The sequence below is a fragment of the Phyllostomus discolor genome, chromosome 6 (genome assembly GCF_004126475.2).
Source record: "Phyllostomus discolor isolate MPI-MPIP mPhyDis1 chromosome 6, mPhyDis1.pri.v3, whole genome shotgun sequence".
Lineage (NCBI taxonomy): Eukaryota > Metazoa > Chordata > Mammalia > Chiroptera > Phyllostomidae > Phyllostomus > Phyllostomus discolor.
Window position 1 is genome coordinate 169,443,217 of NC_040908.2, and position 16,612 is coordinate 169,459,828.

General features: G+C 59.8%; 1 protein-coding gene across 1 annotated transcript in view; it reads right to left on the reverse strand.

The window, feature by feature from the left end:
• The window catches only part of LOC114490001 (butyrophilin subfamily 3 member A2-like), a 48,726-nt gene extending 38,180 nt beyond the window's left edge, over positions 1-10,546 (reverse strand). The window contains exons 1-4 of the mRNA XM_036029847.1: positions 10,420-10,546; positions 9,861-10,202; positions 7,970-8,251; positions 6,519-6,727 (exon numbers count right to left, since the gene is read on the reverse strand). Of these exons, the coding sequence (XP_035885740.1) occupies positions 6,519-6,727; positions 7,970-8,251; positions 9,861-10,202; positions 10,420-10,498 (912 nt within the window). The 5' untranslated portion in view covers positions 10,499-10,546. The remainder of the gene's footprint in view (positions 1-6,518; positions 6,728-7,969; positions 8,252-9,860; positions 10,203-10,419) is intronic.
• Positions 10,547-16,612: the final 6,066 nt, after the last annotated feature.

The window sequence follows — 16,612 nt, forward strand, 5'->3', positions numbered from 1 at the left end:
GTTGCTGGGCTTAGGGAGGGAAGGGATGGGGGGACACAGAATGGACTGGGAGGGGGCATGACGTGGTAAGGGTGGAGGCAGATGGCAGCTGCAGCCACTGTCACGGCAGCCTGGTGACTCAGTCAGACACTGGGGTGAGAATCGTGAGGAGTCGTGAGCACCCGGAGTGAGGCAAAGCCCTCTCTGTCCCTTGGGGCTGGGGGGTGGCTCTCCAGTGTCCCCAGGCCATGGCAGGGACCCCAGTGTTCCTTGTCTGCCACGAGAAGGCCCAGTGTGGTCTGGCACCCCCACACCCACCCCATGCTCCCTTCCCGGACCCCGCAGACCGCAATTCGGCCATTTCGTGTGCCTCTTCTGGAATGATCTACCCAGACCCATTTCCCAACATTTCCCGCACTTCCTTAGTGTTTCCCTGGAGGCCTCAGAACACCAGACTGGCAGCCAGGGTCACAAGGCCACGGCCTGCCCAGCCGGAGGCCCATGGCAGCTAACGGAACTGGCTCTGTCCTTCTGTGACAGGGTGCAGCCAAGGGGGGCCCAAATGGGGATCTGGAATGCGGTCCAGAACTCAGGGTGTCCAGGAAATATTAGAAAATAGTATCTATATGTAGGATGTCCTTACCCCACACGTCTGAGCTGGGGGATGACACCGTGGGGCAGGGCCATGCAGAGCTGTGTTGTACAGAGCAGCTTTGCGGCTGACCTCTGGTGTGGGCATTTAACATGTCTATAACCTTTAACCGGTTTCACGGATGTGTTAAATAATGTGGCCAGGCTCTGAGCCAGGGGGATGGAAGTGACTTCCCCCCAAGATGTAACTGGGAGGCAGCTCCCTCTGGTTACAGCGCCTGCATGAGAGCCTGGAGGAGACTGGCTCCACGCCACGGGACCACGCCTGCCCGGACTCACGATGGCAGCCCAGTACAGCCGGGAGGATCCGGGAGTGCGGGCGGGTGTCACTGATTGTGGGGAGGCGGAAATGGGGCTGCAGAGGAAGACTGGTGCTGGGACTAAAACCCAGGCTTTGGGGTGCTGCCTTTTGCCACGTGGCTTAGGAAGCAGGAGAGACTTTGCCTGGAAGAAAAGGGGTGAAAGGACTCTTGCTGCTGGGCCATGGGAAGGTGCCGCCTGCCTGGTTTGGGATTAACTGGAGATGGCGGCGAGATAAGGCTGATGGTGCCAGAACCCGGGGCTGCCTGAGCCACGGACTTCTACTTCTTCTCCTGAGATGCGGTACCCAGGACTGGGCAGAGGGACTGTGTGCGACTGTGGGGATTCTAAAGGACTTTAGTATTTGAATGAAGACATTAAGTCATAATTCTTAAGTTTGTACAACTTTGGAAAACATAATTCCTTTCCTTTTCACCAGTCTCGGGCATTGAGAGATGTCTTTCCCCTGGCGGCGGGCAGGCTGAACCCAGTGGGGGGTCCTTTCCAGAACAGTATATTGTTCACCCCCCCCCCCCCCGCCCCATTCTGTACCACTTGCACTGGTCAGCCGGTCAAGGTCCTCGATGCTGCCGACAGCTCATGGGCAACGGCTCCCCCCCCCCCCCCCCCCGCAGTGACTCCAAGGCTGGGACTGTCCCCAGGTGCTTCCCTTCACCTGACTTGTGCCCTCACACGTGTCCCTGCTTGCCATGCCCTCTTCCAACCGTGTTTTTTGACAAGGTCTGAACATGGAAAGAGGGCATTCAAGGAATCCATCTTCCTGGAAGAGAGCGTGGCATACAAAGGGGGGCGGTAATTTTTCTGGGGATTGCTTTTAATAATTTCCTTGCTAATATCAATCAGGTCTTACTTTGTACCGATTCCCATAAGAACAGAACATGAGAAGAAAGAGGCTCGAAAACAGTCAATGATTGATTTTGAGGGAAATTCTGAAGGGACAACTAGTTCTCCCTAGACTATTGAATCATGCCCAGATTGTTTTAAATAAAGTGTTTACAAACCTGAGTAAGAAATTATCCCCAATTGTTCCCATATAAGAATTCATAAATCAGTTACAATAGGTTGAATTATTGGCAGACTTTCCCACACCTGTTCCTTACCCATAGATACAAAGATCTTTCTAGAAAAGAAGAAAAAACTATATAGACCCTTACCCACAGCCCAGGGATACCCCTGGGTAGCATATTACATTATTGGCAAATTATGGTATCCCCCAAAAGGAGCTAATGGTCTCCAGAGGGTTCCAGGTCTCCCATTGCCTTATACAGGAGCATATAATGAGGGTGACATTAGAATGGTCAATTAGGATGAAGTTCAAGTGTTTTATGATAGTCTAAATTTCATGGAAAGGCTAGCTCGAAGCAGACCTCCCTGGTGTTTATTAACTAAGAAATAAAAAGAGTTTATTGCAGCTGAATTTCCTGTTTATCTCTCCTTACCTGTTTGTTTTGGAGATTAAAAGGTGGTGGGATTGTTAGATATCTGTATCTCAGGTTTATTGATTTGCATAATTTCAATGAAATTGTATAAAATAATTTCTTGACCAGAGAATAAAATCCCCTCTAATGAAATAGCCCCTGAATGTCTAAAAGTTGTTGGAGTAACAGCCCCACCTTTACCTTGAATAGGAATATATATCAAATAGAATTAGACAGGCAAAGAAGTAAGAAAAGCTGGTTAACTATTATAAATTAAGCACGTAAAAACAGTTACCAGGGAGTTAGAGTCCATGGTACATAGAGAAATATTTTAGACAGAAAAGGTAAATAGGTAAGTTAGACATCACAAAGGCCTTGTAATAAATTTCCTATAACCTCTGTTCAATGTAGCATTTCCTTTTGCCCCATGACAAATTCTGAGAATTTTAATAAACAATAAGACATTCAAACTCTGTACGTACAGCTATTTCTAATTGTCTCATTTATGGCTCTCGTGGTTATAATAATCTTTGTTTAATATAACTGAATCCATGGGAATTTTTGTATTTTTCCTGGTTACCTTTGTATTAATTTTTTTCTGCTTTACCTAATCCCAAATGTCCATCACTGCTAAAAATGAAAGTATAAAAACCTGCTTGTACTTGCAATAAACGGAACAGAGCATCACTGTCCTCTGAGGCGTGCTGTCGTCTGTCTCCCATTGCCGACGCCTTCCCCACCTTTCAGGAAACCCTGGACCTAGCTGCGGCTGGACCGTGGCACCTGCTGAAGGACCCCTCACCTTCCCAGCCTGGCGTGGTCTCAGCTCTCCTGACAGCACAAAGAGGGGCCCTGGGTCCCGCCACTGCAGGGAGCGCAGCTCCGGCAGCCGTCGGAGTTAGCAACGCACACCCGTCCCTGGGTCCTGCAGAGAGGACCCGGCCAGCGACACCCTGGCTTCGGCTCTGCCAGAGCCACGCAGGCTCCCACCCACAGAGACGCAGGGTGACAGTCATGCGCTGTGTCAGGTCAGGAAGCGAGCGGTGGGTCATCACAGCGGCAAAGCAACACCAGCGCGGCGAGGGCTCCGTGAGAACGCCGCAGGGAGGCAAACGGAGACCCGGGGGGGTAAGCCGTGCGGCCTTGAATGCAGACGCAGCTCCACGGAAGGGTGACCGTTACTGACACCCCCGGCGGGATGGGTACCGGGGGCACACCGGGAACAGTCACCGTGGCGATGATGAGGAAGAGCGGCCTTTCCCCAGGATGCACAGGGAACAGGAACCTCGGGAGCCTCAGTGGCGGTCAGCGGTGGGTGTGCCTCTGCCGGACGTGGATTCTACTGTGTCACAAAAATTCCAGCGACCTCCATCTGCGTCTTTCACGCAACACTCCTGCTTCGCTAGGACCTGGAGGGGTGAAGGGGGAAGGCTGGGTCTGCTCTGTGCTCCCAGGTCACAGGGTGCGGTACAAAGTGGCCGCTGGTCCCTTCTCGGCCCCGGGTGATGTGGTCACCGGGAATTCATCCCCTGGGTCACGGCGGCCTGCAGAGCCAGTGCAGCGGTGGGCCGTGGCTCTGACAGTCGACCCTGAAGGATCCCAGTGGGGGTGGCCTTCAGTCACCTGCAGTGCCCTTTACCCTTGGTGCCCTGGGAAGGGACCCTCAGGGCTGCCCGTGACCCTGCCCAACGGGAACCGTCGGCAGCCAAGGGGCAGACAAGAGGGGAGTGAGGGACGGGGGTCGGACATCTCCCTGTAGCGCTGAATTCCGTGTGCGTTACCTATGACACTTAACGTGGGCCTGCCTCAGTTTCCCACTTTCAGAATCGGGCTACGTCCCAGGGTGGCTGTGAAGGTGAGTGAGTGAGGTTCCCCTTGGGCGGCCAGCAGCTGTGGGGGCTGTGGGGAGCCGGCCGAGCCGGCTCAGGAAGGCTGATTGGGTCTGCACCCCGGGGCCCTCCTCTCCCAGGGAAAGACCGAGTGCGTGTTGGTGAAGCCCCCACTGAGTGTTTGTGGTGCGTGTTTTCTCGCTGCCTTGCTGTGCTGTGCAGGAGGCCGCCCTCGGCTGCAGGCAGGGCAGCGAGAAGCAGAGACGTTTCTTCAGCCTGAGGCCCCCATTCCCACCTGCTGAGCCCGGAGCTGCCGGGGTCTCCAGGGCGGGGCCAGGCCCTGGCTGAGGCACCGGGGAAGTAACCCCCGTTGCAGACGCACGAGGGAGTGGGCCCCCGCGTCCAAGTCTTTTCAAACAGGCCTCAGAGGCCCGGGAAGGGGGTGCGGGAGGTGCAGACGTGTGATGCACGGACGGCCTGCAGAAGGGACCTCCGGCACCCGAAGTCCAGTAAACCCCCACCCTCTCGGGGGGTTCACATTTGTCAGTGCGGTCTGTGGGCCCATGAGAGCCCGGTGGTCACTCCCAGGATACCGCCCCACTGCCCAGAACCCACTCTCAGGGGCCGTCGTCACCGAGCATGTCCTCTCCACGTGCCCCCTGCACACCCCGAGGGGACAGTGCCCATGAGCCGGGCCTCCTCCAGGCAGCGCCCTCCCAGTGTGGGGACCTGGGAGAGCTCGGTCCCTGGGTCTCGGTGGCCCCGGGGAGCAGGTGTGGTGGGGAATGTCACAGGCTGCACTGTGTCCCCCAAGATGTGAGCGTCCTAAGCCCAACAAGCAGCAGTGGGGCCTTATCTGGGAACTGGGTCGCTGGAGTGTGACCTGTAGAGATGAGGCCCTAACGCAACAAGACTGGTGTCCTCTTTTAGGGACATAGACACACACACAGGGACAACGCCATGGGAACTTGAACATCCGCCCCCAGCACAGGGAGACAGGAACATTCTGTCCTTTAAGGAGAGGCCTGTGGGGCTGTGTCTCCGTCACCGGGACACTGAGACAGGAAGTTAGGGGACGCAGGGCACCACTGTGCAAACCCTCCCCGCACACGGCACCTGCACCACACACAGACGTCCCTGCTGTCACACCCACCCAGACGCCCCTCACCTGCTCCAGGGCGGGGAGGAGGGCTGCCACCCAGTCTGCACCGGGTACCTGGAGGTACCTGGGTCTGTAGTGCCTGCTCCCGGCTGACCAACTCCTGCAACTCGACACTGTCCTCAGAATCCTCACAGGATGGCTCGGATAAGCGCTGGTGTTCTGGCAGCAGCCGTGTGCTGTCCGCGCAAGCAGCTGGCAGGCTGTGCTCCATGTCCCTGGGCAGCAGACTCACCCTGGGCTGGGTGCCTCCCTGTGACTGAAGCAGAAAGCTGAGACTTTTGGTGGCAGGGGCCTGCAGCCAGCCCTCCCCAACCACTTCTGGGGGAGATGCCACTTCGTCTGCCAGCTCAGATGGGGCCGTGCGGTAGCAGAAAAAAGTACTTTGTTGGGTCAGGTGCAGCCTTGGCCCCCAACACCACCGGGTCATCCCACATGGGGGGCTGTAGTTGAACCCAGCAAGACAGGTCTGCATCCAGACCCCTGGGACCTGGGAATGTGGCCTGGTTGGACACGGGGTGTTTGCAGACGAGGGAGCCGTACTGGACGAGAGTGGGCCCTATGTCCAGTGCCCACTGAGGGTCATCAGGAGACAGACCCACGGGGAAGAGGCCGGGTGAGGACAGAGGCCAGTGCTGACTGATGGGCGCTTATATCACGGAGCACCCAGGACAGCTGGCCACCCGTAGACGAGGTAAACGCAAGGGCTGGTGGGATGCCACCCCATTGCCTCGGAGGAAGCCAGCTTGCCCCTCCTGCAACTAACACCTGGGTCAGACTTGTGGCCTCCACATCCGGGACATGGTCAGTTCTGTGTCTTTCAGCCCCAAGCTGGGGAGGACGTTTTGCAGCCCCGGGAAGCCGTACAAGCCCCGTGTCCTCTGCGCCCCCCTGTGCACCCCGAGGTCTAGGCCAGCAGAGTGGGGTCTTCCCCAGCACGGCCGCTCCAGGCTCTAGTGGGGGGAGTGGACACCGCCCGAAAGGCTGAGCTGCGCGCGCTGGGGACGCGCAGGGACGGGGATGGGGGCTTACCGAGCTGGTCCTGCAGCATCTCTGGACATAAACAGAAAAAGGAGGTCCCCTCCAGGGGACGCAGAGGAGGATGCGGGGGTGGGCGTGGGTGGGGCAGGGAGGAGGCGATCAAATGCAGCTGGGCCTCACCTTAGGCGCTTCGCTGCCAGTGCCGCTGCAGCTCTGCCCGCGCTGCTTCTCTCTCAGCTCGTGCTCTCTCCCCCTCTCCTGGAATGCGGCCTGGATCCTCTTCCACCGTCGCCACAGGAAGCAGATCACACACAACAGGAGCACGGCATGAAGCACCAGGGTGAGGGGGAGCAACACCACCCAAGGCTGTGTGTCCCTGAAGAAGGCACCTGCAAAGAGATGGCGTCAGCCCCTGACATGATCCTCCTGTCCTCAGAGCGCCCAGACTCACTATCACACAGTGAGGACGGATTTCCTGAAACCTCTCTGCTCCCACGGGATCAGATCGAGCACGAGGACGCACACAGTGTCACTGACATCCCCGCTACACCCCGCCTCCCACTATCTGCCCCCTCTCAGTCAGGAGAGTCCGGTGGCAAAGAACAGGCTGTGGGGCTGGGGGTCCTAGGTACCAGTCCAGGTCTCCTGCCCGACCTGCATTGTGACCTTGAACTAATGACGTAACCATCTGTTGCTGTGTCCTGATCAGTGAGAGCATGAAGTTAGTGCTTATGCAGTGCCTGACGCAGGGTAAGTGCCATGCAAGTTTCATTAAGTTTTGAAAACGGAATAGTTTATTTCATCTTGTTTATAGTGGAAACAGCCCCTATACGGCTGCTGTGGACGGTGTCTGTCCCGTCCTGCGTCTCGGTGACCTGCCTGCTCCAGCACAGCGAGCAGGCCCGTGTCTCTCCTGCAGGGCAGCACCCACTGCACACTGGTTCCCCCCTGGTGGGCACCCCCAGGCTCTGCCCTTTGTCCCGGGGATCACTGGTTTAAAAGTAACTGGTCACAGGTGTCACATCCCACCGCCGCAGGCTGGCCGTGGGGTGGTCCCCAGAAGTGGGTTTGGCATCAGTCAGTGAGCCGTTCGGATGCAGACGGCCCTGCGCCCCCACAGCACTGGTGCCACCCACACCAACACCATCCAACACCAGGAGCACAGACGGCTACGGGACTGTCTCCCCACAGCCCGCCACCAGAGGGCGCCCACCACCTCGTTTGTCCTGCTGCTGCCAAATTCCCAGGTGGAAATAGTTCCATCAGATTTGGCATCTTCCTGGGAGTTTTACCTTCCTGGGAACTGATGATTCCCGTTTTTGCTCTGTTGTCCACGGTGTTCCTTTCTATCGTAAGGACATTAGCCTTTCACTGAGATTTGGGGTGTATGTATTTCCCCCTCCTGGTGTGTTTGCTGACCTTTCCCATCTGCCCCCATGTCCCACTGCCTGACAGCATGTGTGGCAGGCAGGAAGTGCTCAGAAGGTGTCTGTGACATGAACCACTTCAGGGGCAGGGCCCCAGGTCCCTGCTGTGTGCCCTCATGTCCCGCAGGGACCCAGGTCAGGACCAGAGCACTGGCCCTGCCCGAGGGGCACCGAGGAGCCCGAGGCAGGGGGCAGGGCACTCACCTGGGATGGAAAGCCTGGCTGACCTCTCCTGGCCCAGCAGGGGGTTTCTGATGACACAGGAGACCCCCTCCCCAGAGCCGCCTTCCAGGATCACAGAGGCTGAGGCTGCATAAAAGCCCTGGCGGTCTGCAGCCGCAGATGCTGCCTCCGAGGGCAAGCTCTGTCCCCTGGCATCTCTCCACTGGATCTGGGGCTGCGGGTGCCAGCCGGCAGACGTGCAGTTCACACGGATCCCTCCAGCCTCGGAGCCCGTCATGTCAATGTGGGGATCAGAGCCCAGCGCTGGGGAGGAAAAGTGAGCTGAATCGTGGGGATCCCCCTGTACTGGTGGGGTCTCCTCATCAGGGAGGGGCACTCACACTGAGGAGCCCAGCAGGGACTCACCAGGAGCTGCTCCCAGCCTGTGCTGTGCAGCAGAGACTGATCCCCGATGGGGCCACTGCCTGACCCTGGCTGGACCCTCGTGCTGGATCCAGGGGGCTCTGGGCCAGAGCAGAGGCTGCTTCCCCCAAGTGCCCTTAGAGACTGCCGCAGCCTCCCCTCCCCCCTGCCCCAGACAGGCTGGTCCCTGGCAGAGCCCCTCACCCCTCCCTGGGCAAGCATGGAGGTGGTGCCCCTTAGCCTAAGTGGGTCCCACCCCACTGCCCCTCTCAACGCTGCCTGTCCTGTGGGGGCCCTGCCCTCCTGTGAGCAAGAGACACACACAGTGTCCGGTGGCCACCCGAGCAGTGAGTCATACACCAGGCCCCTCGGGAGGCTGCTGCTGCCCTCACTGCCAGGCTGCCCGGCTCTCCCTCCAGGGTCTCTCTCCCCCCGGAAGTGTCCACAGCGAGGCTGTGCAGAGGGGAACCTGTCCCACGGAAGACAGCAGACCCGGGGCCAGGAAGCGGGGAGCTACTGCCACCTGTCCCCACGACCCTGACCACATGGAGGGAGCAGCAGCCCTCTGAGGACCTGAACACAGAGAGTCCTACAGGGGGGGCTCCGTCGGGGGAGCTGGGGTCTCCAGGAAGGGACAGCAGGCTGAGGAGGGACCGTACGGGGACAAGGCCAGGGGGCCGCATGGTCCCTGCTCCACCAGCCCCCACGCACTGGAAGCCACAGGGCAGGGCTGTGTCCACAGAACTCAAACTCCAGCTCTGATGTCCTGACACGAGCGCTTTCATGAGGCAGCACCTCAGACAAGGTGTTTCCTCACTGGGGTGGGTCAGGGCCACGTCAAGGCCACTCAAGAGTGGGGTGACAGCACAGAGGAAACAGGAACCGTGTGTAGTGACCCACCTCCCTGTGCCGGCTGTGAGTGACCAGTGACACCCCAGACCATACTGACCACGTCCCGCCCAGAGCCCAGCGCTACTTCCACACCGCCCCGAACCACACCGAGTCCTCCCTGACGCCCCCTCTCTGAGACACCCCGGTGTCCCCGTCCCCCGTCCCCAGGAGAGCGTCCCCCCTGCCTGCAGTGATCACGTCACAACCTGTTCAACTGCAGCTGTGTTCCCGGGGGTTTGGTGGGGGACGTGGGCCCCACAGGTGTTAGCCCTGCAGGTCACAGCCCTGGACCAACCACAGTGGGCCCCTGGGGGGTCTCATGTCCACGGTCTGGATCACACTGGACCCAAACACCCATGTGCCACCCACTGGGGGGAGGTGTCCCCTCCCTCCTGTCCCTGACCTCCACTTCCCTCTGAGACTGGTAGGCGGCATAGGGGACTCTGTACTGAGTGCAGGAGAATGTCACCCTGGGGGACCCCTGGGTGTGTCACGGGCCTCAGAGGAACAGATGTGGAGGTGGGGGTGGATGCTGGTGAGCAGCCCACGTGCTCTGGGGTAGGTCTGCAGCCTCTGCCGCCACCCAGGGAAAAAAGCCTGGAGCAAGGCTGAGCCTCACCTGCCACCTGTAGCTCCACCTGGGCTTTTGCATAGAAGTCTCCATCTTGGAAATAACACTGGTAGATTCCGCTGTCAGAGACGCTGACGTTGCGAATCCGGAGAGCGGCCTTCCCTGCAGTGACGTCCTCTCTTATAATCGAAGTTCTCCCTCGAAACTCCTCTGCCGGCGTGTCCTCCTGCCCATGTGCGTACACATGCACTACCTGCCTAGGGCTGCGTCGCACCCACATCAGCTCCATGTTCTCAGCGCTCATGTTCGGGGACAGGTGACAGGGCAGGTCTGCGTCTTCACCCACCATGGCCAGGATGGGCTCGGGGGGTCCGACCACAGCAAACTCAGCTGGTCATTAGAAGGGGGGGCTCCATCAGACTGAGCAGGGCCAGACACCCAGGGGGTGACCGAGGCAGGGAGGGCGAGGTGACAGACACCTAGACGGGAACTCAGTCCTCACACAGGAGCGGTGTGGACGGGCCTTGCAGGGGTGGGCGGAGTCCCGGGTTCTGACTGGGCCCGAAGGGAAAGGATTCACACACACAGATGCACAGCCCGGTCCTACCTGAGCAGAGGCTGAGCAGCTGGATCACGGCGAGGCACACAGGGAGGGCAGGCAGCCGGGGCACCAGGCACCTCCCCATCCTCACCAGCTGTGCAGAGAGAGAGGCCAGCAGGGGCTGGGCACCAGGGACCACCTGGAAGGAGGAGGAGGGTTCCACGTGGAGAGGCTGCCTGCCCAGGGCCGACCCGGACACCACCGCCATCACTGGGGACCTGAGAGCCTCCTCTGCAAATGTCCCTGGGGGTCTCTTCACCTTGGATCCCTCCATGGAAATCAGCCATGAAACGTGGGGCGGTAATGCAGGTACCTTATCCCTCCCCAGCAGGGAGCACTGGGCTCTCCTGTGGGAACCTGCTCAGAAGCCCCCCACTTGCCCACACTTCCCTTCCCCAGCCAGGTGCCCACCCCCAGACCACCCTCTGAGGAAGGCAGGCCCCTCTGCTCTGAGTCTCCATTGCACTGCTGCCCCCTGCAGGCCGCATTCCGTACAGCAGCCAGCACGACCTGCCCCCTCACCTCCCTCCTGCTCAGCCCCTCCCACGGGGTCCCCTGTCACCCAGGGCAAAAGCCCAGGGCCTTGGCACCCTGTGCTTTAAATTACCTGAATGGTCTAAGTCTAAAAGTTTCCAGAGTGGGGAACACATTTCCACTTATTTGGGAGGATATTTATTGTTCCTCATTCCTATCACAGACCATGTTAAAATATAAAGCATGAAGAAATGAAATTTAAATAACTTAGAATGGTAATTACATCCTGTGTCTCATGTGAATGTGAACTCCTGTGGATGCATTTGGCCACAGGTACTCAAGGGGCGACCCAAAAAGAGAATTTATTTATAAAAATTGAGTTTTTATTCTCACACCTTTACCCTTCTGTCACCCTCACATGCTCCCCCCTGGATGCGGGACACCCGTGGGGACGTCCCTCCACCGCCCTGAACACTCTCTGGACTCGGCGGCTCTGACGCCTCTCAGAGATTCTGCCGTTTTGTTTCACGTCTTACACGTCAGGACATTTCCCTTTCTGGACTCTTTTCCTGTGGGAAAGAAAAACATTCGCTCTGGGTGAGATCGGGGGAATGGGGGGGGTGGGGAACGCAGGTTTGGTGAAAAACTGCTGAACAGTCTGCAGGTGTGGGCAGGTGGGCTGGTAAATCACCCATCTGGAAATGGACCAGTGCTCTGGGAGAGTCGTCAAAAAAAATTCACTGAAGCCGAATGCAGCCTCTCACAACAACGCCAGCTTGTAACTGATGCAGATGGGCTCCTAGAACTCTTGCCCTAGAGGGGGGAGTCTGGACTATGAGGGACACGCCCTCCAGAAGGTAGTTCCTGTGTTTTGTTTTGGTTTTTTTTCGTTTTTGGTTCTGCCCCTCCAGGTATACCAAATGTCCTGAAAAAGTTTTATCCTCAGCCCCACAGATTACACTGGCAGGAATTGCTTTTAAAGAGAAACTGGCATTAACACAAAAATTCACATTTAATGCTGTTCACCTACAATACTAAAATCTACAAGAGCACAGTGTATAAATTGCATCCAATTTTGTTATAATTATTTTTAAAAGATTTATTTATTTCTTTTTAGAGAGGGAAGGGAGGGAGGAAGAGAGAGAGAAACATCAATGTGCAGTTGCTGGGGGCCGTGGCCTGCAATCCAGGAATATGCCATGGCTGGGAATCGAACCTGCGACACTTGCGTTCCCAGTCTATGCTCAATCCACTGAGCTACGCCAGCCAGGGCTTTGTTATAATTATTAGTAAAAATGTGTTATTAAAAACATAATTCCTTCCCTGGCTGGTATGGCTCAGTGGACCGAGCGCCGGACTGGGAAGGAAACGTTCGCTGGTTCAATTCCTGGTCAGGGCACGTGCCTGAGCTGTGGGCCAGGTCCTCAGTAGGAGGCACAGAAGAGGCAACCACATACTCATGTGTCTGTACCTCTCTTTCTCCCTCCCTTCCACTCTCTCTAAAAATAAATAAAATCTTTAAAAAAACTAATTCCTAGGTACACAGACACACAACACGCAACGGTGAGAGGCGGAAAGCTCCCTCTCTCCGATCAGGAGGAAGACAGATGCCCACCCTCACCACCTCCCCGCACCAGAGTACTGGGAGTCCGAGCAACAGCGGTCACTCGAGACAGAGACAAACAGCAAGGAAATCAGAGGGAGAAGGAGCCTTCGCACTGCTCGTAGACGGCAAGGCGAGGTACGTAGGACCGTTTGAGGACCCACCAAATCCCGTGAGAACGTGGAAATGAAGGCAGTGAGGTCGCAGGATACAACGTGGACACCGGGTGCACTTCCGTGCAGCAGTGACGGGTGACCAGAGGGAGGTGTCGTCAGCCCCTCCTGCGGTTGCGTCCGAAAGCAGAAAACACCCGGGAAGAAGGTCAACCAGAGAGCGGACAGCCTGCGCCCTGACGGCTGGAGGAACTGAGAAAGGAGACGAAGAGGGGACACTCGATGGGGGACATACTGAGCTCAGGGTCGGCAGGAGCAACACGGTCACACCGTCCTCGCTGCCTAAAACCAAGCCCAGACTCAGGCTGTCCTTGTTGAAACACCGATGGCCTTCCTGTCAGAAGGACAACAAGGAAGCGTGAAATATATTTATTTTAAACCCCTTGCGGTTTATTCCTCACTGAGGCAGACACATCAGCGAGGGAGTCTGCCGCCTTTCTACCTGGCCTGACCCCTGCTCGGATTTAAGTCCCCCACCCAGTGCAGGGGACTGTAGGCGGAGGGTTGCTGCCCGGGTGGGAGTGCGGGGTGGGAAGGTGGCAGAACCTGAGCCTCTTCGCAGACTGTGAAGCACCCAGAGGTGGGAGGTGAACCCATGTGCGTCCTGTCTCGCCAACGGCTCTGCATCCCGGGGACCTCAGGGGGACCTTTCACCACAGATGAGTGTCATCCTCACAGACATGCATCATGTCCGACCTGTCACCCTCCTCACCTGTGACACCCACACTTGGGGTGATTCCTAGGAGGAAGGTGGTTGCAGGGCGGGCTGTAGAAACCAAAGCACCCCCACACCTCACTGCGCCCACTCACCCTCGTGGCACTCGGTACCCGGCAGGCACGCGGTCTCCCGGTTGCGGTGGGCAGTGAAGGAGCCGGTTTGCAGGGGCTGCACTCAGTGACACGGTCCAGGTCTTAGTCTCTGCTGACGTAGGACCCTGTGAAGGGGGGCGCACAGATGTGATGGTGGGGCCCAGGGCACCCACCCCACCTGGTCCCTGAGGCGTCTTCCTGAGATGCCACAGCACCTGGCAGCCTGTCCCCAGCACAGCACCAACCCTCAGCTCCTGTCTCCTTGGAACCTTCTGGACTGATTGCCGGCTCCCTGTGTCCCAGGGACTGGAGACCCGACTCACCCTCGGCTCTTCCCTAGATCTTGAAGCTCCAGGAAGAGGGGTGAAGGTGCACCCAGGAGCCTGTGCCACCCCTCCCCCTGGGGCCGCTCTGCAGCTTCCGTGTCAGGTCACAGGGCAGCCCAGCAGTCTGCCCGGATCCACCGTTGATTATTAGTAAAAAACAAAACAAAACAGACAAACAAACAAAAAAAACCCCCCGGCTTCTAAGAGGAAATCCGCACCCCTCCCAGAAGGAGTGGCTTCGGTTTCAGCAGGTTTGTCAAGGGGCCCTCAAGCGAGTTTCTGGTCCCTCCTCTCCGAGCTCTTACAGGGGTCACGTCCTGTGCTGGGAGCCACTGCTCCTCCAACCCCAAACCCTGTCTGTACGCCCTCGGGTTGCAGCCACCCTACTACCCACCCCCACCCGCGTCTGGTCCGAAAGGGGAATAGTGTTGTGTTCCCTCACCCTTTCGGGACAGTCAGGGCTCCGCCCGCCAGGCTCCAGGGAGACCCGGGCAGAACGTGGACAGTCTCCAGTCCCCCCAGAAAACCGTGGACACCTCAGGTTCCCCTCGGCAGCGAGACCTGCACCGGGCGCGCACCCCGCGGGCGGTCCCCGTCCGGGCGTGTTAGGAACCGGACCACCAGTGAGCTCGGGCTTGTGTTCCCCACGCCCTCCCCCGCCTCTCCCGCGGGGAATCTGGGGTCCCGCAGGACTGGGAATCGGGGCCGCCCCTGAGCTGGGAGAATTCCCATCACGAGCCGCTCGGACCCCGGTGCTCGGGGGCGGGGGGCAGAAGGGAAGGCGGCAGGACTCCCCACCCCGGCCCCAGCCCCGCTCAGAGCTCGCACGTTGCCCCCCTTGTGGTCCAGCCCCCGGCGACACCCGCCCCGCTGTCGGGGTCTGCCCTGCCCCAGCGCCCCGCTCCCACCCGCGCCCGCGCCGGGACGAGGAGCGGCGGCAAAGTCCGGAGAGGGGAGCGCAGAGACCTGAGCGAGCGCCGCTCCGGAGCAGCCAGAGACGCGGGTGTCCGGGTCGTAGTTTCACTTAAGCGGCAGCGCGCATGGGCAGGGCCCGAAAAGGGCGGCGGGAACAGCGGCCGGGTCTCGCGTGAATCCGCAGCACAAGGGCGCCTTCAGTGCGACCCCGCCCCAGTGGAGGACGCCATCGCCGCATGTCTTCTGCTGGGGCTGCTTTCTCGAGCGCGCAGGCTCCCTGTGAGTCCCCTGGAGCCGCGCGGGGAGAAGGAAATGCTGAAACAGCCTCACCGTTCAGATGGCCGAGGGGCCGATCCTCCCTGAGCGCAGGGGCCTGGGGCTCAGCAGAGAAGCACCGGGGTGGCTGCCGGGCTGTTCCCCTGGGGGAGGGGGGGGGGCTCCGGGTGGGGGAGGGGCCGCAGCGGGGAGAACCGGGAAGACCCCCCACTGCCCGGCCCCGACCTCCCGCAGCGCCCGGACCGCCCCAGCCCGGGCTGTCACTCCCTCTCCTCCAGGGGCCCGCAGCCTCTCTGTAAACTGCCCCCACCTGTCTGCAGACTACACCTCAGCCTCCGTGAAACCTGCCCCTCAGGCTCCCTGAAAACTGCCCCTCAGGCTCCCTGAAACCTGCCCCAAAGCTCTCTGAGGTCTGGCGGTCGCTGCCGGAAGCGGTGGAAACCTCCCCAGGGACTTTGTGTGGGACGGGTCGTGGCTGTGATGAGTCACCCTGACTTGTGTTCAACTTGTTCACAAGTCTGTTCCAGCCCTGGGAGAGCACTCGCACTGCGCTGACAGTTGCCCCCGCCGCTCCGACCCTGCGCCGTGCGGCCGACGTCCGCTCTCCCGCTGCCGCAGCCGCTGCTGCTCCGGGCGCAGGTGGGTCGGCGGGGCCGTGCAGGGCGACCCCCGACAGCGGCGGGGGCCTCGGGAGGGCTCGGACCCTGGGGGTCTGGGGGGGGGGAGGGGAGCCGAGGCGTTGGCGCCGGGCCCCGCGGTCCCAGCGGCGGAGGCCGCCACCCTGCCGCTCGCCGAGCGCAGCGGCGTCCCCTCCGCGGTCCCCGCGCCACCCGGGCCGGGGCTCCCTCCGCGGGGAGGCTCCCCCGGGGCCGCCGGGCTGGGCAGAGCGGGCAGCGGGGCGCACGGCCAGGCGGCTGGTCCTGAGCGTGGACGCGATGCTCGCGGCGGCCCCGCCAGCCGCGCGGGGACGGACCCTGGTGATGAAGCCTTTGCAGGTTGCGGGCGGTGGGGGGGGGGGGGCGGTTACAGCTTCAGGGGAATGACTGATCCCCGGCGAACTGCACGGTTGACCCGGAACCGCTGGCCCTGGCTGGGTGGCCCCGGCGTCAGAGCGCCCCGTGCATCGCATCCTTCGGACTGCATCTCGGCCGGGGCCCAGGCAGGATCGCACCGGGGGAGAGGCATCGGTGGGCGGAGCAGCGGAGGGAGGTCTCCCCCCTCCCCCTCCCCACTCGCCCTCCCCCACGTAAACCCGCGGTGTGCGGAGAAGCTCAGGGTGTAAATAGAGAAAAGAAACTAGCACGGGATTTCAGAGAAGACGGTGAGTGAGACGCGCAGGCGGAAGCGGGAGGGAAGGTCCGGAGGCTTCTGTACATGCAGGAGCCCTCGGCCCCCCAGTTGTGTCCTTGCTGGGGTTGATGTCACTGTCCCTACCTCCTCTCGCTCCTGAAATCTGGGCATTGTCACCCGTCCCAGCCCAGGGGACGGGAGGGGGAGGAGGCCCCTATCCCGACCCCACGTGTGGAGCCAGTGGCCTTACAGCCTCCGATGGGCGGGCGGGGGCCCAGGGGTGGATTCTCCAAGGGCCGGGGCGTGTGCAGGGAGGGGCCGCAGCTCTGCAG